At 43.2% G+C, this 25,315-nt stretch overlaps 2 protein-coding genes across 4 annotated transcripts; one reads left to right on the forward strand and one right to left on the reverse strand.

The window, feature by feature from the left end:
* The first annotated feature begins 369 nt into the window (after positions 1-369).
* On the forward strand, positions 370-21,927 carry utp20 (UTP20 small subunit processome component). Of its 3 annotated transcripts, none has more exons than XM_029494712.1 (61): positions 370-528; positions 750-830; positions 937-1,003; positions 1,106-1,238; positions 1,354-1,542; positions 1,844-1,925; positions 2,121-2,258; positions 2,492-2,647; positions 2,782-2,934; positions 3,057-3,191; positions 3,278-3,355; positions 3,449-3,627; positions 3,773-3,940; positions 4,226-4,314; positions 4,582-4,687; positions 4,776-4,926; positions 5,081-5,143; positions 5,239-5,406; positions 5,700-5,776; positions 6,012-6,091; positions 6,216-6,471; positions 6,602-6,775; positions 7,055-7,145; positions 7,328-7,413; positions 7,948-8,073; positions 9,131-9,297; positions 9,611-9,819; positions 10,028-10,171; positions 10,258-10,337; positions 10,462-10,697; positions 10,838-10,982; positions 11,113-11,200; positions 11,442-11,585; positions 12,405-12,458; positions 12,582-12,734; positions 12,823-12,978; positions 13,082-13,222; positions 13,307-13,444; positions 13,532-13,671; positions 13,818-13,900; positions 13,985-14,316; positions 14,405-14,544; positions 14,749-14,905; positions 15,153-15,251; positions 15,394-15,561; positions 15,713-15,879; positions 15,976-16,123; positions 16,446-16,562; positions 16,654-16,824; positions 16,964-17,095; positions 17,221-17,331; positions 17,457-17,606; positions 17,763-17,945; positions 18,057-18,188; positions 18,283-18,415; positions 18,515-18,699; positions 18,809-18,880; positions 18,968-19,252; positions 19,530-19,656; positions 19,781-19,926; positions 20,033-21,927. In XM_029494712.1, exons 1-61 carry the CDS (start codon positions 478-480, stop codon positions 20,186-20,188), a joined length of 8,466 nt encoding a protein of 2,821 aa, XP_029350572.1. In that variant the 5' UTR covers positions 370-477; the 3' UTR covers positions 20,189-21,927. The 3 variants fall into 3 exon arrangements, with proteins under 3 accessions (XP_029350572.1, XP_029350573.1, XP_029350574.1); XM_029494713.1 differs by having other exon boundaries at positions 478-528; positions 3,776-3,940; positions 20,033-20,188; XM_029494714.1 differs by having other exon boundaries at positions 478-528; positions 3,785-3,940; positions 20,033-20,188.
* arl1 (ADP-ribosylation factor-like 1) lies at positions 20,682-24,926 on the reverse strand. The gene is made up of 6 exons (XM_029494716.1): positions 24,797-24,926; positions 24,063-24,200; positions 23,116-23,197; positions 22,773-22,884; positions 22,194-22,372; positions 20,682-21,859 (listed from the first exon to the last, which is right to left on the reverse strand). The coding sequence occupies exons 1-6, from the start codon at positions 24,798-24,800 to the stop codon at positions 21,829-21,831; spliced, it is 546 nt and encodes a 181-aa protein (XP_029350576.1). The 5' UTR covers positions 24,801-24,926; the 3' UTR covers positions 20,682-21,828.
* Positions 24,927-25,315: the final 389 nt, after the last annotated feature.

Genomic DNA, 25,315 nt, shown 5'->3' on the forward strand with positions numbered 1-25,315 from the left:
TTACAATATTCATGGAAATATGTGCCAGGTGAAATACTGACTTTTTTGTGATTGACTTTTTTTTTTTTTTGCTTCCATGATCCAGCTCCCGTTGAACCCTCAGAGTAAAGTTGGAGGTCAGACACCCTTGCTAGTTTCAAGTCGAACTGAAACATGTATTTTTTTCAATCGTTTCTTTATTAAAATATTTCCTGAGAAAGGTTTGTCATCTCAGACTGGTGTGAAGCTCTAAACGAAGCCGGAAGTGAAGGGAGGATTTTTCTCTTAGCCCCTCCTCGCCTCTCTACGCTCAACACGCGGATAGAAAAAAAATCCCACAATTCCTTGTTCAACATGGCGGCGTCCTGCTGTCGGCGTGTGTGTAAACAGTTGTAGGATCAGCTAAGAAAAAAGGCAAAGCATAGGTTTCATGACTCTCTTTAATCGGGCTCAACTTTGTGAAAGTCAACCCGCTTTTCATCAAACTACGACGCAAAGATGAAGATCAAGTCAAAGTCTTCGTATCACAAATCAGAGAACACCTACAGGGTGAGAGCACGCACACTGCAGCATGATGCTGTTTGAATGTGTGAGGGATAAAAAGGGGGTAAAACTGTGGAAACCAAATAATTTATGACTGTAATGTGACCCTGTTAAACGTGGAGGAAATTATTGTTCGTCTCCCTCCGATAGGACATATTATTATCTTAGAACTTGTAAAGTTGGAAACTATGGCAGAATATTAAATGCTCTTGATTTGTCTCCTTCAGTTTCTCACTTTTGCTGAGAGACTTGCCAAAGTCAACATTAATGTCATTCATCGCATTGACAGGACTGGATCTTTTGCAGAGGTATATAAAGTCATTGAGTTACACTTTGCATGGGTACATTTCTTTATATTTATACAGTAAACTCCTGTTTTTACCTTTGCTAAAGACCATTTTGCTCTCAATGCAGGAAGTAGAAACATACTTTTCAGAAGGACTGACAAAATGGAGAGACCTCAACTTGACAGAACATTTCAGTAAGTATACAATATAAGAAATATCTTATCATCATCCTGTATTAAGGCTATGTACTGTAGTGTTATTGCAGCTAATGTAAAACTCATGTTTTGCCTCCACAGAAATATTTTTAAAGGAGGTCGCCAACAAGAGCCAGTCATTCAACATGCTGGTTTTCCACCAGAACGCCATAGTGGAGAGTTTGAAAACACACCTGGCTGTCAAAAACAGTTTGGCCTACCAACCCCTGCTGGAGTGAGTCCTTTTCGTGTGACCTGTATTTTCCCCCACAGGAAAAGCTTTTCGGTGCTTTGCTACGAATGAAAGTTTGCATGGCTGTGACTCCAGATGCGTCTCTCTGCCCCCCCAGCCTTGTCGTTCAGCTGGCCAGAGACCTGCAGGCTGACTTTTACCCTCACTTCCCTGACTTCTTCATTCTCATCACTTCTCTGCTGGACACAAAAGACACTGAGGTCCTGGAGTGGGCTTTCACCTGCCTCTCTTACCTCTACAAGTATCTGTGGAGGCTCATGGTGAAGGACATGACCAACATCTACAGGTGAAAAAATAAACTGCAGTCATATATTTTCCTGGTGAATATGTTTTTCACTTTACCTGGTTTCTTCCATCTGCTCTATAGATGATATATCAAATATGAGAGATTTGTAAAGAAGTTTAATTTCAATTAACATTTTTTTGATACAACGAAAAAGAGATTTTAAACAGTTATGTAATATTGCTCGCGTATTACGGCCAGGAAACTTAAATTTCCTGTTGCAGCCCTGATGTACTATTGTACTGTGGCATATACAAAAAAGCTGCATGAAAGTCTAATTTGGACGCTTCTATCCATCCCACAGTTTGTACAGCACACTGTTGGCTCACAAGAAGGAGCACATCCGCAAGTTTGCAGCAGAGAGCTTCTCTTTTTTGATGAGAAAGGTGGGTGACTTCCTTGTGATCAGAAACAAAACATGAATTTATATTTTCCTTGGTGGCAATTTTTTTTTTTTTGATTGTTTGCAACTGTTGGGATGGATTTAGTTTTCTAAATTGCAGTTTTTTGCAGTAACCACAAAATGTCCTTTTCATATTCCAGTGGTCAGTGATGAATTCATGACGTATTCTCCCCCACAGGTGCCAGATCTGGATGCCCTGCTGACTCATATGTTCTCAGACCTACAGCAGCACCCTGATAAGGCAGAGGGAGCGGGTCAGCTGCTGTTTGAGATGTGTAAAGGAGTCAGAAATATGTTTCACACCTGCGCTGCAAATGTGAGTTTGTTTTTTTTGTTGTTTTTTTTTTTAAGATACACACTCAATCACACTTGAGTTCATCCTTGTTTTGCTGATAACAGCCCCACAATAATAAATACTGTACCGTTCAGGCTAGAGAGAGAGCTGTCTGCTATTCAAGAAATCAAGAGCATCATCATTTGGTTATATCCTACTATGGGAGACAGGTTTGATCCTAATTCTATTTCTCCTCTCTGCATCCGTCTCCCCAGGCTCTCCCTGTGGCTCTGAGGAAACTTGGTCCTGCAACCAACGCAGGAGTGTCTCTGCCTTGGGATACTGTCAAGGAAGCTCTGGATCAAATGGCCCAGGCAGCAGCCAATCACATTGACAGAGAGCATTGCCTGGTTTTATGGGAGTCCTTACAGGTAATGCAGGACTTGATCAGAATCTCCAAATTTCGATAAGTGCAATCATGCTTGAACATGACTTTGCCTGCTCTTCAAGATCCATGTTATCTGTCTCATCTTGTCTCATGGCGGTGGCGTGTCCCTTCATGCAGGCCAGTGTGGTGGACGTCCTGGATGTCCTCAAGGCAAAGGGAGCGGAGGCCGGGCAGTCAACCGAGCAGCTGGAGAGGCTGCTGTTTATTTTCCACACCCTGGTGTCGCACAGAGACGGCGCCAAGATCACCAAACCCGAGGCCACCTGCCAGGTAAGGCGAAGAAAAGATGTGAGATTTTGTTACGTACCTGGAAATCGTTAAAGCGAGAATGATCTTGTGTCATGTCCTTTTTCGCATCATGTTTTCATCATCTTATTCTCCTGCATCCTCAGACAGTTTTGCAGCTGATTCAGAGCTCGACTCTTTCAGCTCCTTGTGCCCGCCTGCTCCTCCAGATCGTGTCCTCTTTGCTGCTTGGGGAAAACATCAGCCTTCCAAAATCACTCATCCAGGAGATAGTTCAAAAGGTGAGAAGAAAGACATCTCACTCTGATGCTTTGAGGTCAGTAATATGCGTGTAGGCCTGTTTATCAGACTTTGCTCTGTTCTACAGGTGTTTAGCAGCACACTTGGACAAGACCTGATCCTGGAGTTCACCAAGGAGATGTTCACCATGAAAGAGTTTGAGCAGGTTAGCCGTCTTATGGTGATATATTCTGTATTTTCCTTTGCTTCTGACTCACCTTGTGTCTTGATAACGTCTTTTCCCTCCCCCGTCCTATAGCTCTTCCTCCCCAGCCTGCTGCGCTTCACTGCTGGGTTGTTCAGCTGTGGAGATCCCCTGTCTCGCCACTGCGGCCTGGAGGTTCTGGTTAGCCTCATCCTTGCCAAAGCCCCGCCCCCAACTGACGGCTCCATGGCCTTTGAGACCTACCCACTGCTCTTCACTGGGCAGACCACAGGGTTAGATAACACAGCACACCTCAAATACTTTACTCTCACTGAATTGAATTCTAGTTGAATTTAGAAAGGCATGAGAAGGATTTGCCTGCCTTACATATACGTCATAGTATTATTTCTGTGAATTGAGTGTGTTGGTGTCCTCCAGCAGAGTGTTTAGCTGTAAGGAGGCAAGTCAGGAGGGTGGTGCGACATCAGAGCAGCCAGCAGTGCCAGAGCTGGTGCTGTCTCTCATTAGACTTCCAGAAGAGGAGAACCAGTCCATCACTGACCTGGCGCTGCCTTGGACCGCCCTGATGCTGCTGCCCCACCTCAGGTAACACACAACACTGTTGTGTTATCACACATTTTCTCCATATTGGTTATTAACTAAATAATATTTCCTTTCATATGAAAATAATATGTTAAGTAGACCTAAGAGCTATCTAGGTCAGAGAAATGTCATCAAATATCACAACCATATCACAGCAGAAGCTGCAAGTGTTGCTGTGGCTTATGTTTCCTTGCTTTCCTCCCCTCACACTCCTTTACATGCATGGATCATTGAAAGGTCTATTTACTTTTCCTCATCTGCTGTATTTTTCTCTTTCTAATTTTGCAGACCACTGGCTCCAGCCAGCATTGTGCCAGCAGTGTGTGCTCTCTTAACCCGCCTCCTTTGTGAGATTGAGACAGAAAAGCTAGGGAAAGGTTTGGGAATTTTGGATTAATAATGAATACATAAGATTAATCTCTAATGAAAACAATCAGCAGCAGCCCCAGATTTATTTTTCACAAAATAAATAAACAAAAAATAAAAATCCTCTTGCTAATTGTTGGAATGGACTTCTGCAGCCAGTGACCTCATAGAGATCTCTGAAAACTTAACTTACAAATAAACCTAACCAAACAAGGCTTTTGTTGTTCTGTAGACTGACTGAGTCTCTCCCCTCTTGTCACTGCTCCTTCACCCTCCAGCTGGCTTGTTTGTAGCCAGACAGGCTCTGAGCTGCCTCCTCAGTCTGGATGGATCCGCCCAGCTTCTCTCTCTGTTTCCTGTCGAGAAGATCACTTCAATCCTGAGGTTTGTGCTGCACGGCGTGTTCAAGGCCCTAATCATCACACTGAGGGATATAGTATTTAATTTTATTTTTTCATTATTATTACCACAGGAAGTATCCCACAGACCTGTCTGCCTTGCTGCTTGGAGACCTCTACTACACTCGCCTGGCAGTCAGTGGCGTTTCCCAGCATCTATCACACAATGCGTTGCTGGAGCTGTACCGGATTTTGCATGCCAACCTCTCCTCCAACATCTCTAAGGTTTGTCTTCGGTCACAGCCGAGGCAAAATACATCCCTTGAGATACAGAGAAACTTCAAAACATACATCCAGATTATCTGAAGAAAATTCTAAATAATAAAATCATTTAAACTTTTCTTAACCTTTTATTGCTGGATGATTTTTTTACTTTCAGATTCGCCTTCTGACTCTGAGGATTCTCTCTCAGTTTGAGGCAGAGCTTCCTCCACAGACGGAGGTACAGCCCTCACTTCAGATTCTCAACAAACTGCACTAAACAGAGGAGTTATAGAAACTATAAGCTCACGTACTTCTGTCTTTCTCTGTGTTCAGGGTGAGGAGAATGTGGAGGTGCAGCCGGTGTTTGCGTTTTGCCTGCAGGCAGAGCTGGTGCCGGCTTCAGTTCAGGACTACAGAGAGAAGCTGCTTCACCTACGGAAGCTGAGGCACGACCTGGTGCAGCGCAGTCTGCCGCAGGGGCCAGCCGGCACCTTCCAACAGGTACAGAGAGGAGTCCTCGCTGTTTGAATTCTCTTTCATCATTTGGACTCCGAGTTTTTTTTGTTTTTTTTTTTTAAGGTGGATTTCAATCACTGGCAAAAGTTACAGGGGAATTATGAATGGTTGGTTGATCAAAACTTGTATAGATATCTAAAATGTCTAAACTCATACTATGTTCAACTATCTTCATCAAAATAGTTGATTAATAATTCAATTAATCAAGTAATCATTGCAGCTCTCTTTTTAATTTAAAGTAATTTAAATAATAATGCCATCACACTCTTTTCTTTCAGGTGCCTCTACGATACCTCATTGCTATGCTGTTTGTTAACTTTAGGCCGCTGTGGGACGCAGTCATTGAACTTCTTGTGTGAGTATGAAAGGATCCTGTCACAGCTTTCATTTCCATTTATATGGTATTTTTAATTTGAAGCATGAAGTCTGTCATATAAGGTGAAAACCTCTAATCCTGGACAACAAGTGCATCCCCGTATTGTATGTCTGAAACCCAGTTAATGTGCAGAACTATGTCTGCATTGCAAAAATCAACACTGCAAATATTACCACTGATTCCATTTGATGCAAATTGCTGCTCCCTCTCTCAGGACCCATGCCAGAGGGATGGACAATAAGGATTTCTGGGCAGTCTATCATGAACATCTGGAGATGGTGGCAGCATTTGCTGGTGAGGCTGCCTGCTTGGGGGTGGATTCTGGGGCAACCAGAGACTATTTTAGATGCACAGATTTTAGAAAAGCCACAACAAACAAAAAAACGTGATAGTTAAATAAATACCCTCTTTGTCATAGAAAAAGAACTGCGGGAGAATGAAGATGATGATGAAGAAGAAGAGCCCAGTTACCAGAGTGAGCCAGGCTGTGACATCATTGAAAGTGGGGATGTGGGGGTGCTCTTCCTGGAGGAGCTGAAGCTGACCTGCGACCCCAACGAGAGGACAGACTTCCCCAACTTCCGCAGCCTGCTGTGGCGCGCCATGACCCAGTTTCCTGAGAGAGTAGAACCACGCAGCCGAGAACTGAGCCCACTGCTGCTCAGGTTCATCAGGTATGTTTCAGCAGTCAAGAATCAAAATTCAGGAGTCGTCTCATTGATCATTTTCAAAGGACAAAAACTTGGATTTGTGTTTTGAGACTGCAAGTAGCAGATTTCCATTATCTTTTCTTTTTGTTGGCAGGAATGAGTTTTATCCTGCCGACCTGCTGGTCGCACCTACACAGGACCTGAGGAAGAAGAGGGATGCTGCCATAGAGGATTCTGGGATGGCTGTGGAGGACGAGGAGAAAGAGCAGGATGTGGAAGAGAGAGACCCACAGCAGAAGAAGGCCCTTCCAAGGAGAGCTGCTGCCAAGTAAGACATCAACTACACACTGAGTGCTGACTGCTCAACATCAAAGTTAGGATGAAACATTAGCAGGTTAACATAGCTAAACCACCAGGTATTTCCCTCAGAAGTTGAAGGAGACCAAAATCATCTCCTGTATGTGCATTATTTTCCAAGGATGAAAGGGGCAAGGCCACTGAGAATGAATTGGCTTAAAGCAACAGTTCTTATGATGACCTAAACCATAAGAATAATCTTCTACATGCAGCGTCTTAAATGATATTTTATTCTTTTTTTCACCCACAGACAGCTGATTGCCCATCTGAAGGTGTTTGCCAAATTCACCAATCCTCGTTCCCTCTACCTGGAGGGCAGTCTCAGTGAGCTCTATAACCAGGTAACCCTGATTCTACACATGATGGTATATGTGGCTACCGAACGCTGGAACGCCACTGTGCTTTTCAACACATTATTAATGTTTTCTGGCCAAGTAAAAAGAGAGTGGGGAGTTTGGGCCGATTTGAATTTGTTCAATTAGTCGACAGTTTGAAAGGTTGAGCTTTTTTTGTCTGTTTTCAGCTGCTCTGCCATCAGGACCAGCAGATTCAGCGAGTGGCGCTGGAATGTGTTCTCACATACAAAGACCCCAGCATAGTGCCATACAAGTAAGAAAACTACCATAATCACCTTGACAGATGGAAAACAGGAAAACAAATGCACAGTAATTAGTTTTCTGTGGCAGCAACAGTTTCCCACTGTGTCCCTTTTCCTCAATGGGGTAATTGTGAGCTGCTTTGACGATCAGCTCTCGTCAGCAGCCTTCTTTGGTTACAGACTCAGGAATGTTAACTTCCACTGACATTATTACCCCCCCCCAGCTATCTGCTATTGAGATATCCACTTACTGCACTTCCAGCCTACCTGCAGACAGACAGGAGGTTCCAGGGAAGTTTTACATGACAGATGATCGTATGAGTAGCTCTTTGTTCAGCATCATCATGTCACATGGACCTGATTTCTCTACAACATTCCTTTCTGCTTTTTCTTGTCTTGCTTGTGTGTTTCCTGCTTATTATGCCATTCATGTTTGACAATTAATTTTCTTTAACTTAAGTTTTAGTTTCTGCTCTGCTTACTAAATTGAACCATTATCAGTCCCAAGCTCTGTGCCCTCATGTCTAAACCTTTGTGTTTATCAGGGAGAATCTTGAGAGGCTCCTGGAAGACAAAAACTTTAAAGAGGAGATTGTGCATTTCAACATTTCTGAGGAGACAGGAGTGGTTGATGCTTCACACAGAGCCAGATTGATCCCACTACTCATGAGGTATTGTGCATGTGTTAGTGCTTCAAAGTGTGATATGTTTCCGTCAGTATGGGCTAATTGTTTGGAGTGTGATATTTCATCTGGCAGCTTTCCGAAGAGAAGCAAAAAAAGGTCACATTCCATTGGGTCAGCGGCTCGGCAGTTAGTGGTTAATACATCTAGTTTGTTTTTAATAGCCTTAAATTGCTACAAACTGCTGAACTGCTCCACTGCCCACATCTCAGCCTTGGGTCTTCTGTAATGCACGTGCAAGGTTTGAAGTTGGACAAATGAGTTGTTGTGAGAATCAGAAACATTTATGACTTGATTCCTTTGCTTAGTGCAACATTTTGGAAAATGCTACTTTTGGATAAAATTGAAGCTTCTCTCACGTCTGTCTGTTTCATTTTCACAAAAAAATGTACAGCTCTGTTCTCTCCTTTTAGTCTTCATGCTCAGCTGCGATCACTATCTCCTGGTTGTAGCTTGAATGAACAGGAAATTGTATCCAAACCTAAAGTTTTGGATACAAACTAAAGAAGAAAGTAATTTTGGGAGTATTCTTACTGAACTGCAAAGCAACAACCACTGGTTACATATTAGACCAAAAATACACAAAGACAAAAGTTAATAACTTCATTTCTTTTTGTCTGCTAGAAATCAGCTGAAAGTATGTACAATAGATGAGGGCCCAGCCAGTCTGTCACCCACGTTTCCACTGTTGACCTTTTTTTAAATATTAGTTTTGTATTTGATTTATTTGGTGGTGTACATTATATCAGCCCTTTTTCTGCTGTTGGCACTGTGTTGCCAATATTTCCTTTTTAGCAAAGCTTCAGAAATGATCTTAGGTGGTCGCATTCTTAAATGAATACATAAGTGAATAAATAAATTATGGGGATTGTATTCTGTCTACATTATTTTCACTCCTTGCTTTTTATGTACAAATATACACAATTGGATAATTGGAATGTTTTCCTTGTTTATTTATTTTTTGGTCATACTGTAAAGAGCTTTAGCAGAAGCATCTAAACGTCCTTATTCTGTCAGTCACCTGCTTCGTTCATCTTTGACACAGGATCCTGTTTGGGCGTCTGCGCACTAAAGCAGGCAGTAAGTTTCAGGGGAAAGCCGCCTCAGCCTCGCGGTCCTCCATCATTCTGCGTTTCCTGGCAGGTTGCCAGGCTGAGGAGCTTGCAATGTTCATCGACCTGCTGCTCGAGCCTGTCCAACATCACAGCCAAGGTAGAATATAAAGGACCTCCTGACACAATACTCAACATTTGAAACATGTGAAAGAGATTTGTTTACCCAATAATTAACCTGTAAGGTAATATTTTAGAGAATGTGTGAGAGATTTTCCTCTTATCTGAAATATGTGAGGTTTGCATGATTTTACATTTTATAAATCTTCAGGTGACACAAAATTAATTGATGCATTGATGTGATATCTTTATTTTTTGCATATACTGAGACCTGGATGGGGGAAAAAAAACAAAAACCAAAAGAACCTGAGAACTGGTTCCCTTGTTGATATTCTCCTGTGCTGTGTCCTCAGGTTCCTGCCTGGCAGCCGTGCAGAGGGCGATTGCTGAGACAGATGTGGGCGCTATCCTGCCACTGGGCCGTCAGCACAGCCTGCTGAACATCATCAACGTAGTGATCCACAAACTGGGCCACCTCATCCACAGCAATCTGCCTAAAGTGTTGCAGATCCTGCTGTGTGTCACCGCCTCCGTTTCCACTGCCCTTGACAACAGGGACCAGGTAACAAGGATGAGGACTGATAATGTGATTTCACTGTTTCTCACTTCAAGATGTACCCTAAAATGTCCAGAGTGGATGGCAAAGACTGTCAGCGACATAAATCACAACACAGTCGTGTCTGTGTCAGTTACACTTTTTATCACTTGAACGTGTACACGTGAGTTTAGCTTTGTTGGTGTTGAGTTCTGCCTTTTTCTTTTTTCTATAGCTGAGGCCAGGTTGCATCGGTCCTTTGAAGAACCTGAGGAGACTTGGCATCTTGAGGATCCAGGACTTTTTTGATAGTTTTGACAACTACAGCTTCACCCCAGAGGAGCTGGATGCTGTCTTCCAGGCCGTAGTCTGGCCCCAGGTACGTGTTGCAAACAACTTTTTCGTGGTGAGCTTGGATGTTACTGTGTTTAATTAAATTATTTTATTTTATTTTTTTTTAAACAGGTGTGTCGCCTCCCTACAGAGAGCCCCTACTCCCCCACACCTCTGATGAAACTCATCCATGTGTGGTGCAAAAATGCCAGGTCAGTGTCATCAGCTTCCTGACACTGCTGCCATCTATTCCTTGTGCCACCAGCCGTGTTAACCTGTAGGTAGTATGGTTTTCATCCACTCAGTTAAATAGTAATTTGTCTATCTATTTCTCAGATTCTTCCCCCTTCTGGCCAAGCACAAACCGGACCACCCTGAGTCTGATGTCCTCCTAAATGTCTTTGCCCTCCTCTCTTCCAAGAATGTTTCCCCAGCAACCATTGCTATAGTGATGGACATAGCTGAGTCTCTAGTAACAACAGAAGACTTTGTTGAATCGGAGACAGAGACGGGCCTGATCGTCAATGACAGTGTGTTCCCACAGCCTGGAGAGGGCACCCTTCTCACTGCAGGTTAGAACATTATGAGCTGGTGTGATTGAAATACAAGGTCCAGTTTGATTCACCAGTCATTTCCGTTTTTATCTTAATGCTACGCCTCTGCTAGATCAGATTCTGGCCACAGTTAGACGTACATGTTGTATTTCCTCCAGAGTCATTAACTCAGGGCTCCAGACTGCTGCTGCCCCACATCTCCACCCTGCTGCAGTACCTCAGCGGGAACGTACGGAACACTGAAAGGCTCAAGAAGAAGAAGTTCAGAGCGCAGGTGGCCAAAGAGCTCAACATCCTCTCCAAGTGAGTTACAGTACAGGATTCATTCGTTGTCTTCATTGTATCCAATGTTTCTCTCTTTTAATGTTTGCTTGTTTGCTGTTTGCTTTGTCTTATTACTATTTTTTTTTATGTTGTGCTTTCTGCTTTCCAGACTCAGTCAATTTGTGAGTGACAAGGAGCAGAGCTCAGTGCTCATCAGCCTGTTGCTACCTTACCTGCAGAAAGGCAACAACCAGCAAGTAAGACAAACAACTAATTTTTTTTCCCCTGTGAGCAGTTCCATGAAACTTTTTTCTCCTTATGACGTGAACCGAATCTCCATGTTGTTTCTGAGTGCGATGATCGTCATTTCCTGTCACGCTATCATTGTTTCAACAACATTAGAAATAAAAAAAGGAAAAAATTCACATAAAAATAGCTTCTTCCAGATTGTATGTCTTCGTGCTACTAGTTGTTTGAATCACCTTGTGTTTGTTACAGGAAACAGAAATCGATATCTTGGCCACTGTGCAGAACCTGCTGCGACAGTGTGAGCAGCCCTCGGCTTTCCTGAGACCTCTCAGCAAACTCTTCTCCATCATCCACAACAAGCTTCCCAGGCAGGCCCTCACCAACGTTTTCCAGGTACGGCAGGACATACTGTCATTACAGGCACACAGTGATGGAGAGTCATGGTTACTGTTACCACCACCAAGTCTTAATTGTGGTGTGGTTTGCAACAGTGTATTTATATAGTGTAAAGCTGTGATATTGATCATAAAGCACAGTGATTTCCAACCTTGGTGCTCCAAAACAAATCTCAGGGGAGTCCAGGTGATCACACAACATAAAAGAAAGAATTGGTTGAAAGCCTGTAAATAGCACAAATCCCTCTTTCAACTGCTCTGCCTCAACTCAACTGAATAAGCTCAGGTGAGGGATCAAACGTAGACTTTGAGTCATTTAAATGGGTCACAAGCCATAAAGGTTTGGAATTATAGATCCAGGTACACAAATTACATCATGGCATGGAGGAACAGTGGTTAGGGTTGGTGCCTCATGCAAACCAAAGGTGCTGGGGCCTTTCTGTGTGGCTCTTCATCTTCCTGCCACAGCCCAAAAACATGTACTTTCAGGTTAGCTGGTGACGCTACGTTGCCTGTAGTGTGAATGTACCTTTTTTATCAAGACTGTGATAGACTGATCACCTGTCCGGGGTGAACCCCACCTTCACACAATGTCAGCTGGGATGCCAGCCCCCCTGCAGCCTCCGATGGATGGGAATTCATAAATATGCTGATTATGACCAGTATTAGAGGGCTGACTTGGTGCAGACGTAGGTCAATGCTGTCGATAGAAATCCCACACTGACAATATACTTGGAGTTTCGCATTTGTAGTTGTTCTAAATGTTGATGTGAAAGAACTGAGAGCCTTTAAATATCCTGTGTTGCTATGCTTTCAGACTCTGTCTGATCTGGAGCCTTCACTCACATACATCACAGATTTAGCAGCCAAGGTAAGGTCATTTATTACATCTGCATGACGTTTTGTTATTTACATGTTATTCTCTGAGGTCAGATTCACCTGCTTCACAGTGCTACAGTACGTAACGGCAAACTTACCGTTTCCTGCTCTCCAGCTCAACGCATTTGACAGTCGACATTTGGATGAGATCTACTTCGATGTGCGTCTGATGGCTTTCCAAGACGCCACCCGGCGTGTCAAAGAAATGCAGACCTTGGACATGGACTATATCATAACCATCATACACAACTGTTTCCACACCTATGAGGTCAGCAGATACTCATTACAGATGTGATGTCCAAAATGAAGGCTGTAAAATAGGAGGATTTTCATGAACTGTCTCCTCCCTGATGCAGATTGGCGACATGTCGCTGGCAGACAACGCCACCTTGTGTCTGTCTGGAGTGATTGACAAGCTGGCAACGGTCGGACCAGGAGAGCAGATCTACAGGGACATTGTACAGCACACCATACTGGATGCTGTACACGGTGGACTCCGCAGCAAGACGGATGTACATACTCACACATTGGCCTCATCCAATAGAAGCATCTAGATAGAGTCATTATCTCTATAATAAACATAATGCTTCAAAATTTCTTCCTCTACTTTACCAGAGTGTGCAGAATGAATACACCACTGTGCTGGCCTGCCTGGTTAAGGCCTTTCCCTCCAGGAAAGAGTTCAGAGATCTTGTGCAGCTCACAGACTACAACGATCCAGAGTCGGACTTCTTTGAGCACATGAAACACATCCAGGTAAGATAGAAATTGGTAGAACTCTTCTCTCCCCGGCTACCAAAGTGTTGTGCAGGCAAGACAAACATTTCGCTCTCTGTTTAGATCCACCGTCGGGGTCGGGCACTGAGGAAGTTGGCCAAGCAGCTGACTGAAGGCAAGGTGGTGATGACATCTCGCTCCCTACAGAAGTACATAATGCCATACGCAATGACGGCCCTGCTAGATGAAAAGATGCTCAAGGTGGGTCATCAACACTCATAATGCTACCTGAGGCATTTGATTGAGAGAGAACTTTTAAAAAAACTACTATCCTGCCCCGTGTCGTAGCATGAGAACATGATATCGGCGTCAGTGGAGGTGGTGGGCGCAGTGTGCAGCAGACTGACCTGGTCTAAGTACCTTTACTACCTGAAACACTTCATCCACATCCTGCAGACAGCACAGGCTGAGCAGAAACTGGCTGTCAGGTAGGGCTTTTAAATTGTCTCTCATCGGCAAGTGGATTCCTGTTTGTTTACCTTATTAATTATCTTTTTAAATTCATGATTCAAGCAGTTCATAAATATCTTCCTTTCCCCTTGCTCTTCTTTTTTTCCGTTTCCGCCAAACCCAGTTTACTTATCACAGTCCTGGAGGCTTTCCATTTTGACCATCAGACCCTCAGCAGAGAAATGGAGGCAGCTAAGGCCAGAGAAGGTGAGTGACTAAATATAATCTTCTGTGGCTTCCCAAATTTGATCTCTGTGTAAAACCTGCTAAATGAAACCCATCTTTGACAAGCTGGGAGCGTCACAGTTGATGCTGATAACACGGACGAAGCTGCAGTAGACGAATCAGACATAAGTGACGACGATGAGGAGGAAATGGAGGTTGACAGTAAAGCTGCTCCATCTGACGTTCCCATGGAAACGGAGAAAAGTGATGGAGGAAAGGATGGTGTTTCGAAGGAAACGGTCACTGCCAAAGCCAAGGGACCAGTGGCTGCTAAAGCGGCTGTGGTGGCCAGCGGACTGCCGCAAAGCAAAGAGGAGCTGGAGTCTCTGATCAGCGCCATCCACCAGACTGTTAATGACAGCGTGCTGCCGCGCCTTCACAAGTGTCTTACTGCAAAGGTGCACCCTGCACACACAACTGACACGTGGAATGTGCTCTGAAAACTCAATGCAGTGGTGCAATAGTGAAAATGTGTGTGTCCTCCAGATGAAGTGTGATGAGGAGCATAAGGCGATGAAGTCAAAGCACGTGAAGGATGAGGAGGTGGTGAGGATACCGATAGCCTTCGCCATGGTGAAACTGATGCAGACCCTGCCCCAGCACATCATGGAGGCCAACCTGCCTGGGTACGCTGCTGGGTGAACTGCATGTTTGTGAGAGTGTTGCTCGTCTGTTGTGGGGAAAAGCCAACGGAAAATATTTTATCTCTTGTACAAATGTGACATTCTTTTAAGTATGTTGTATTATTTGGAGCAGACAGTAACATTTCAGAAATGACATGTACTGACTTCTTCTGCTCTTAAATCTTTGTGTGTGCACGCCTTCTTCAGGGTCCTGATCAAAGTCTGTGTGCTGCTGAGGAACCGTTTCCAGGAAATTCGTGATGTAGCAAGAGGAACTCTGGTGAAGATCATCGAGACACTGGGGTACAGATACCTGCACTACCTGCTCAAAGAGATGCAGGGCATCCTAGTCAAGGGCTATCAGGCAAGAGCACACATACACAGACAGAAATATATAGGAAACTGCAGAGAGGAGCATCCTCAATGCAATGACTTTATGCTGTATGTAAAAACTGTTTAGACTCATTTAACAACCATTTATATGGGAACATTTAAATGTTATCAGATGTAATTTACACCCTTTAATATATGGTTGGTTTTCTTGATAGTGACACATCATTGTTGTAAGATGTGCTCATGCTGTCTCTAACAGTCTGTGCCTTCTCCTCCAGGTCCATGTGCTGACATTTACAGTTTACCAGCTGCTGACTGTCCTCAGTCCATCCCTAAAGAGCGGTGACCTGGACCCATGCATGAACATGCTCATCGATGTAAGAACTTTACTCCATATCACTGCAGACTATATTAAGGATTGATTAGCTGTAATCCAGTGGAATTTACATTGATCTTAATCTTTGTTGTTTTTTTTGTTTTTTTTTTTTTTTATACCCTTTTTTGTTTAACATCGGCTAGATCTTCAACAATGAGCTTTTTGGGGCGGTGGCGGAGGAGAAGGAGGTGAAGGGTATCGTCTCCAAGCTGATGGAGGCTCGGCACAGTAAGAGCATGGACTCCTATGAGCTGCTAGCCCAGTTCTGCAGCAGGGAGAGCATCACCAAGCTCATACTGCCTCTGAAGGAGGTGAGGAGGGATTTCATTAGATTAACAAGTGCAAGTCTGCATATTTAATGCAGAAGCCATCATAAATGTGTCTTTAAGCGCATGTTTAAAATCAATTTTAACAGCAAATTAAATCGTTTTCCAAAACTTTTGTCTATCAATCTCCCAACAGATACTGGAGGTTTCCTCCAAGTTGAAGGTGTGTAACCGAGTGAGTGCTGTGCTGCGGCGACTGGTCCTGGGTCTGCTTGTCAATGGGGGCATGACTCCTCAGGATATCTTACTGCTGAGCCACGGCCTGGTCAGCCAGAGCCTCCCGCTGCTCACCAAGAGAGACCGGTACAAAGATTAGTTCAATTTCATCATTACAACAGTCATGTTAATGCTTATTTGTATCCACTATTTATAACACTGAGTATGGTTGTGCGCTTCTAGAGAGAAATCCTCGACACGGCCTCCCCCTGACCCGAGGCTGCCCCCTCCCAGCTGTCTGCTCCTGCCTCCAACCCCAAAGAGAGGGGTTCAGAAAGCTCCTGTCAGCTGCCAAACCAACATGCACATCCTGGTGGACGCTGGCCTCAAGGTAAACATCACTCAGAGTTGTCTTCAGTCATATTTCATGGTGTTTTTATCAGCATCGCTTTGTAGTGATGAACTGTTTCTACTACTCTATTCCTATGTGTTTGTCCTAACATAGGCACAGGAGAATAATGTCCTACATAGTTAATTCAAAGGACCACATATTTTATGGTTTGCTACCATAAACAGCATGTGCTTTACATACCAAGATTTTCTGGATCATGTTAACTTGTGTTGCGTCTCCTTCGGTAAAATAGATTCTTGGTGAGAGTAAAAAAAAGAAAAGAAAAAAAAAAGTTAATCACATGAATCCATCTGATCTGCAGCTGCTCCACCTGAGTCTGAAGAGATCCAAAGTGACTTCATCTGATCCTTTAGCTCTAGAGATGCTGGACCCGTTCGTGCCCCTGCTGCTGGACTGCCTTGACTCCATGCACGTCAAGGTACACGCCTTTTATTTTTACACGTCACCCCGACTTGAGAAGTAACTTCAGCACTAACTCTTGCTCCTGTCCTATCTCTCTTCACTCCCAGGTGATCACAGAGGCGCTGGTGGCGTTCACCTGCCTGTTTAAGTTCCCTCTACCAGCAGTGGCGGAGAACGCCGGGCAGCTGACCAAGCAGCTGTTTGTTCTGCTGAAGGATTATTCCAAGGCTGGAGCTGCCCGCGGGGAGAACTACCAACTAGTCCAGAACTGCTTCAAGGTGATACAAGGAATCAATGCAACCACATGAAGCAACCCTAACCAATTATCGTCTTGTTGTTTCTTTGTTTCACCGTTCAATTAGCAAAGCTGCAAAGAAGACTGATCTATTTCTTTGCTTGGCTTTGTTTGTCTCACAGGCAATCAGCATTCTGGTGAAGAATGTGAAAAGCAACAAGATCTCCGAGACGCAGCTTCAAGTGCTGTTGGGATACGCTGAGGAGGACATCTATGATCAGTCACGCCAGGCAACTGCCTTTGGCCTGCTGAAGGTAACCAGTCTTCTTTGTGCTCTATGGATATGCAGGACAAAGAGGATCAAAGCATATTACAGGTTTAAGGACAACAGATTAAGGAAAATGATTCTTTAAAAGATATATGAATTTGTTTCTCTAAGGCCATTCTGTCGAGGAAACTTGTTGTCCCAGAAATGGAGGAGGTGATGAAGAAAGTTTCCAACCTGTCAGTCACCGGCAGCAACTCAATGATCAGAGTCCACTGTCGACAGGTACAAACTCACAAAAACACAAAGAGGATGCACTTTATTTCTCCTCTCTGCTGCTTAATGTCTGAATGTCCTAAGAGTCTCTTGGTTTGAGTCGAGGCAGCAAGTAAAGTGCTTGTTTTGTGCAGATCTATCTGAAATACCTGCTGGACTACCCCCTGGGGAAGAAGCTGAGAGGGCACTTGGACTTTGTGGTGGCCCAGCTGCACTATGAGCACGACACAGGCAGGGAGTCTGTGCTGGAGATGCTGGCATACATTTTCCAGACCTTCCCTCAGGTGAGTTCAGTTCACCTCAGCTGTGTTAGGGGTTTTTGTTGGTCTTTCACTTCATCTACGTAAATGAAAACAAACATATCCCCCATCATATTTATTAATGATGTTTGACTTTGATGAATGTTAAAATTTTAACAATGGCTACTATTTTTTCCTCAGAAACTGCTGTCCAAACACTGTGGTCTGTTCTTTGCCCCACTGGCCTTGGTTGTTGTCAATGATGACTCAGCACGCTGTAAAAAAATGGCCGCCATGGTCATTAAGACCCTGCTGACCCAGTTGGACTTAAACCGCCTGAACATGTTGTACTCCTTTGTCAACAACTGGTTGAATGCGGAAAAGGTAACACATGAACTAAAGTGTGTGTAAAACATTTTCAGCCAAAATAGTATCAAAACCGTTTGAACATTATTTTGCATAAGATTTCACTTCAAACTCTCGACTTTTCCGAAGGCGAGTGTGCGGCGTCTGGGCACTGTGATATGTGGTCTGTTTGTGGAGGTGGAGGAGGAGAAATTTACCCGCCAACTGGAAGATCTGCTGCCTCTGCTGGAGAAGGGGATCAACCCCGACAACTACGAAGATGTAATTGTCGACATGCTCTCATCCTTTCTGGCCACAAGGTTGGATAGACAAGGGGAAAAAAAAAAAAAAACCTCTTTGTGACTGTGCTTTTCAGATTGAAGAGGAGGAGGATGAGAAAGGAGCAGACAGGCTGTTGTTCAGTTATCTCACTCTCATCACCAAACTTGGCAAGCATTGCGGCCTGCTGGAGCTCAGCAAATGGCACGACACACTTTTCTGTATCTGGGGTAAAAGCAAAACACACTCAGCTGCTCTTTTACTTTCATACACAGCCAAATTCCGCGGAAACTCAGACACTACAAATTTCTGTCCCTGACACACCTCAGGTCACATTGAAGCCCACCTGCGGCATCCTCACTGCTGGGTGTGGCTGACTGCTTCCCAGCTCTTTGGCCAGCTGTTTGCAGCTCATCAGGCAGAACAGCTGATCAGTGTTTGGAAAGGAGAAGGTGGAGCGGCTCCATCCATGCCAGTTGCCACAGCCTTCATCACCAGCAGCCTAGACAAGAAGGTGACTGAAACGACCCGTTGGTTGACATTTCTGCATTTTGTATTGTCTTCTTGCTCAAGTACATTTCTCTCTGTTTTTTTTTTTTTCTTTCCCCTTTTGCGACTTGAAGATGAGAGAGTTGGCATTATCGTTCTGCAATCAGCTTCAGTCCAAGTTCTTGGACACAGCCTCAGGAGAGCAGGTCCCTAAACACACCCATTTCACTTCTTCTCATGATTTCAGCAAATTGCATGACTTTACTGAAGGACATGCTATGCTCCATCCGCAGGTCATCAAGAACCTGCTGTATGTCGGCAAGGTGATTTACCTCATTTCCCCCGAATCTGACCTCACTTCCCCTGAGGAACCAGTGCAAGAAGAGGAGCAGCCGAGGGAGAATGGAGATCAGATGGAGGGAGAAGGGGAGGAGGAGGAGGAGGTGGAAAGGGAGAGGGAAGAGGAGGAAGAAGAGGATGACAAGGATGATCGACCTCCTTCCCTACTGTGGCTGATGAACAAACTGTCTCTAATGGCCAAGAGAGAGGCAGCACACACACCCAAAGTTCCCTTAAAGGTAGTTGTTGACATGAGGGGTCACATGTCCTGCTCTTGCAATCTGGACTGACTGATGTCTCTACCAACAAAGTTCTAATTCATCTCTAATCAGCAGTGTCCTGTTGTTATGTAGAGAGTCCAATATCAGTGAGGAATTTAAAGCAGCAAAATGTATCTCTTATAGTAATTTGACAAGATGGAAAGTTAAAAATGCATATTTAGATCATGTTCTGGTCATTTTGGATCGGATATGATGAAGATGATTCCTTAAGCCGTGTGTATTTTCACATCCACAGAGAACCTGTGTATTTAAGTTCCTGGGAGCCATTGCCATGGACCTGGGGAAGGAAAGACTCGGCCCCTACTTGACCACAACCATCACACCTCTGTACAGAGAGCTGGACAGCACCTATGCCGACCAAGGTACCTGTTCCTATGTGTTTTGAGAATAAAGGTCCTTGCACATGTATGCTTTGACCAGCTTTTCCCAGGGGACAATGGATAAAATCATCACTGCTTAGCTGACCCCTGCTCTGTCTCTGTCCAGACCCCACACTAAAGAACCTGGCACAAGAACTAATCGAGCTGTTGAAGAAAAAAGTGGGGCTGGAGAGGTTCTCCCTGGCCTTCTCTGCTGTCCAAAAGGAGTTCTCCCAGAGGCGAGCAGCACGCAAAAGACACAGAGCCATGCAGGTAATGATGTTGGCAAAGCACACAAACACAATGTTTGTTGGCGCACAGGGATATAACACTATTCTTTGCAGCTGTCTTACATTTGTCCTCTTTGCCCATCTCCCAGGCGGTAGCTAACCCAGACATCGCAGCCAAGAAGAAACTCAAGAAGCACAGGAACAAAATTGAAGCCAAAAAGAGGAAAATTGAGTTCCTGCGGCCGGGGTATAAAGCAAAGAAGCATCGGAGCCATGCTCTCAAAGACCTGGCCATGGTGCAGTGAGCCATCTGGGAGGCTACATCTGCTGGAGCTGGCCAGGTGAGCAGGCTGTGGTTAGCTGGACATTGGCCACAAATTCCACAAGTCTCACCTTATGATGTTACATAATGATTTTTTTTCTATTGTAACTAAAATGTCCGTTGACAAAGAAAACATCAGATTGGGCTGGAAAAAGACAGTGGATGTTACTTGGTGGTGTCCTAAATGTGTAAGGAAAATGTAGGCGGTGATAGACCTCATTTGTGTGTAAAAATAACAATGTAACATCTGTTGCACACCAGGGCGTCTCTGTTCACTAATCACTTTATATAAATTGCAGAACAAAGCTGGAATCCTTTTATTTTCCTGCTGTGAACAGAGTATAAAACTGTGCTCATGTTTCTACCCAGCTCAGTTAGTGTATGTTTTGTAATTAAAATAGATCTGAAATTTTTACTGATACTTTGTGGTATTTGTTCCGTATTGTAATTTGAGAATCAAAGACTTTAACACAGTAATGGTACAATCACTGATGGCAATCTTTACTGAGAATCAATGTCACTGTACAAGCAGATATAAATACGCCACCACAAAACTTTGAGCATACAGTTAGTGTTCAATAACTAAATGACTAATATGCCAAAGCTGCAGTCGAGAATTTCAATGGAAAAAGTCTTTCCACTACAATATATTTAAAAAACTTGTGATCAACATAAATGTTTAGGAAGAAAAAGTAGAAATTCATGTCATTGCATCTTCCTGACTTCAGTACAAAAACAGCCCAGGCTGCAGTAACTCTTGGCTGGAGGACATATAGTAGATATAGAGAAATCTCTTAATTTTTTTGCAGGCTGAAGCTAAATTAAATTTGGCTTGGCAATTTTCCAAAAATTAATCAGAACATTTCATACAGTCAGCAGACTTTTTGAGACAGAACTTTATAAATAACATTGGTTTCTTATAATTGTTGTAAGGATAATTAAGCAAACTAACGCGTAGCAGCAGCTTCTCAGTGAGGATGTCACCTCTGAAGCAGAAACTCAAGATGTCAGTTGTTTGTGCTTTAATGGGCAAATGCTGCCTCCTGTTGGATCTTAATGGGCTGTTTGCACTCAGGTTACCATTGAAGTAGGCTCACTAGTTTCACTAAATGTAGATTATTCTGAATTTCCCTTTGGGAAATTATTAGCTGACCGATGAAATGTCCTGTGAAGATGCATGCTTTCAGAAATGCTAAAGAGGAGTGGATGGGCTTTTGATAATTCTAATTTTAATGTTGACACTATTACAAATTCAGCAAATGAGCAATGTTTGATGTGTAAATCAGCTGTCATTTGGATGCATCTCCACAACATACAAAACTGGCAATACTACAGGTTAACTGCTGGTCATCTTACCCTGCATTCCTAGTCATCTCTAAATCCTTCACTTGGGTTTGGTGTGTTTTGTGGGTGTCCAGATGTTACTGCAGGCCTTGCTCCTCAGTTCCAGGCTTAAAAGGCATTGGGAGGGCTTGGTCAAGGCTTCAGGTAGGTACAAGCTGGGCAGGAGTGACAACAGTGTTCCAAAGGAAAGTGGGATATTGGGGGGTGGGGGGTCGGTCACAAGGCTTCATACAGAAGGGTCACAAGTCAGGAGTATATACAGAGTGAGTGGGAGAGCCTTTACTGCCGACTCTTCAGCGAGTCCACCAACCTACGAGGACGGAGAGCAAATAAAATTCAGCCTTGGTAAACCCAAAGAACAGATAACGTGTTGCGCAATATGAGTACAAAGAAACTGTGAACAGAGGTAGCAATGTTGTGAAATTCTTGAGTTCTTCTCATAGTGACTTTCAGATGTTAAAATATCTTATGTGTTCAATCTTTTTTGGGTCTTTCACTATGAAAAATGTATCCTCTGTCATCCCATCAAATATCAGTCTAGATGTTATGCTTTTCCTACTCCTGACTAATAAATTTACTGATTTTTATTACTTACTGATATTGATGACATGTATATACTTTTGAGGACATATAGCCAAGCTTACCATTCCATTGCCTCGTCCAGGCCTGTGCCCTTTGTGGCTGAAGTCTTGAAGATCTGCCATTTCCTGTCTTTGAGGGCGGGAAGGCCCAGAGAGTTTGCCACCTCAGTGGGCGTCATTGCCTGATCCATGTCCTGTTTGTTTGCAAATACCACCAGGATTGCTTTCTTCAGCTCCTCCTCCTGGATAGGAAGCAGTCACAAAATTACAACATAAGGAGAGAATCTTTATCACATTACCAGGCTGCCAGCTGGTACAGTCAGAGACCTGCTAAATGGCCACTAAGTGTCAATGTCATGATAGCAAAAAGGAAAACCAAGACCACAGCTATTTTTTAAGGAAATGTGGTTCTTGTTTTTCATGATATACTGTCAATCACCAGAATTTAACAAACAAATAATATGAACTCACAATAAAAAAAGAGGAAAATGCCATTCGATGTAATAGAAATCTATCCTATATTTGAGAATTTTCACTCTGAACTTAAGTGTTAAACATTACTAGCACAAATGGTCCAGCTTGTCATCTAATACTCTTGACATCTGACTTTGTGCAGTCTGAAATGATAAATAGTGCAGTTACCTCCAACATGGCCACCAGCTCAGACTTGGAGATGCCCATCCTATCACGGTCATTGCTGTCCACGACATAGATGACTGCGTCTGTGTTTGAGTAATAACATCGCCAGTAGGGTCTGTGAATCAGAGAGAAGATGAGAAAAGTTGTCAGACAGAGGAGAGAGGAGCAGAGGGTCCATCAAAGAGCAGGTGAGTGGCGGAAAGAGAAAATCATGAAGACAAACGTAAAAACTTTTAAAGGGTGAGGTGAAAATAAGATTGAAGTAGCAAAAAAAAACTCTCGCAACATGGTGTGAAGAATTTCACTCTTACTCCACATAGTTTCATTTGAACTCTGTCACACTTACCTGATACTTGTTTGTCCTCCAAGATCCCACACCTGAAACTTCAGGTTCTTGTATGCGACTGTCTCAACATTGAAGCCGATTGCTGTGTGGAGAGGAACCCACTGGCAATGAGGACATGAGCTTGAGTCTCAGCCCTGTCTTATCTGAATGTACAGTGCTCACTAAATCATTTATGGTAGTTTTCAGTCGTTATTTTGTTAATCAGTGGTAATCCTAAAAGATCCATAAATGAGCAACAACCAGCAATGACCATAATGTCTAACATTAAAGTTTGTCACGACATAGCCACCACCACTCTGAATGGTAAACATGCAAATACTGAGCACCTATATAGTCAACAAGAAAAAGAGAAATTAAAACACTGCTTAAAATGCATAGGCCGACAGATGACCAAAAACACAATAATATGAAGCTAAGTTTGTGAAGCCTGCCCATAGACAACCAGAATATGTTTTCATTCCATTACCATGGTAAAAACACTCCCACTTTGTACATGGCCTATATGTCTGCGAATGTCTTTTTCAAATTTGTTTGCTTTTCTCACAATATCCTCGTGCACAAGCTGCCAAAATTGATTTCTTTGCTCACTCAGTGCTGGTGGGGGAGGAATGCTATCACATGACAAAGATGTTACTGCATTCTTTATTAGCTATGATTAAATTTGTTGCATTAGAGCCAGTTGAACTTGTTTTTCTCCCTCACCAGCTTTGATCCTGCTTAGACAAAGAGGTTTCCTGGCTAGGCTAGCTGCATATTTGCTGAGCCTGCCACAGCACTTGGCTGCACGTATACAGTTACATCTAATCGAAAACTGCACATGTATAGATTGTTCCCACACCTCTATATTAAAACATATCTATGCGTTTATAGTTTAGATACACTGATTGTGTGAGATGAGGAATAAACGCTACACAAGTGTGAATTTAAAGAATCAAAATAATGCATACTGGGGATTGTAGTGACGACCTCTCCAACCTGTAGCCGGTAGAGAATAGTTGTTTTTCCTGCACCATCCAAACCAAGGATCAAAATCCTCATCTCCCTGCTGCCAAAAAGGCCAGAGAAGAGGCTAGAGAAGAAACTACCTGGGGAAACACATGAGAGGAAATGTTAAGCGCTAAGGAAAAAAAACTTTCCATCTGTGGCTACATAGGAAATGCACTTTTAGTGATCAATCATTTGTTTGAGCCATCTAATTATAAACTTCTTGCTGTCTTCATCCATTTATTTGACAAAATTAATCATTATAACTGTTCTTAACAGAAATAACGATAGATTTCACTGAAAAGATAAAAATTAAGCTAATTTTAAGGGAATGGCTTGTGACTTCTCAGTATCATTTAGGTGGTTGAGGAAGGTAGCCGGGGCTAGCTTAGCTACAGCAAACCATGGCATAATAACATGGACAGGAAATACGTTTTGTTTTTTTTTTACTAATAATTCCCTGATAACATTTAATAAAGATTACAATTTAGGTTGAACAGCCTGAACAGAAAACATTAAAGGAGCCACGCACGATGTTCACTGTAAATAGCTAACGTTAGCTAGCTAGCTGGCAACAGTCACACTGCGTGTTGAGAGAAATCGACACAAATATATCGGTATCTAAGCATTCATACGCAGATTACAGGCACAAAATGGACTTTCATATATTTTATCGACCACTGTGTTAAACACTTACCCATTTCGACAATACTGTGAGCCTGATATTAGCAATAAATACAGCAGCAGGTTGGCCAGACACCTTCTTCCGTGTAGTTGACGTGTCTCTGAACGATGTCACCCACTCTCGCTTGGATTTTCTTTCGCATCTTTCGACACATTCAAAATAACCCGTTAGACTGTAAAATTATAATATATAATAATGACTGCTAACATATTTTTATAACGTCATAACGTCAAATACGAAGTGTATATATTTTTTCATTTTATTCTCGTGATTTATAAGTGAACTGTTTTATAAAAACGTAAATATTAGAATTGAAAGTGCCGGCTCGGAAGAAAGAATTAATCCCGACGTTGAGGTGCAGGGTACATTCAAGACAGCCAAACGATTAGCGTTATCAACTGTTCCCCAGCTATTCTCGGAAAAAGGAATGTGGTTGTAGGTGATGATTTGTTTTGAATGCAACTCGAATTACACGAAGGAGTTGCCTTCTCTCAGCAACATCAAATTTTTTGATCACCTCACCTCAGACTG

Source organism: Echeneis naucrates, chromosome 23 (assembly GCF_900963305.1).
Source record: "Echeneis naucrates chromosome 23, fEcheNa1.1, whole genome shotgun sequence".
NCBI lineage: Eukaryota > Metazoa > Chordata > Actinopteri > Carangiformes > Echeneidae > Echeneis > Echeneis naucrates.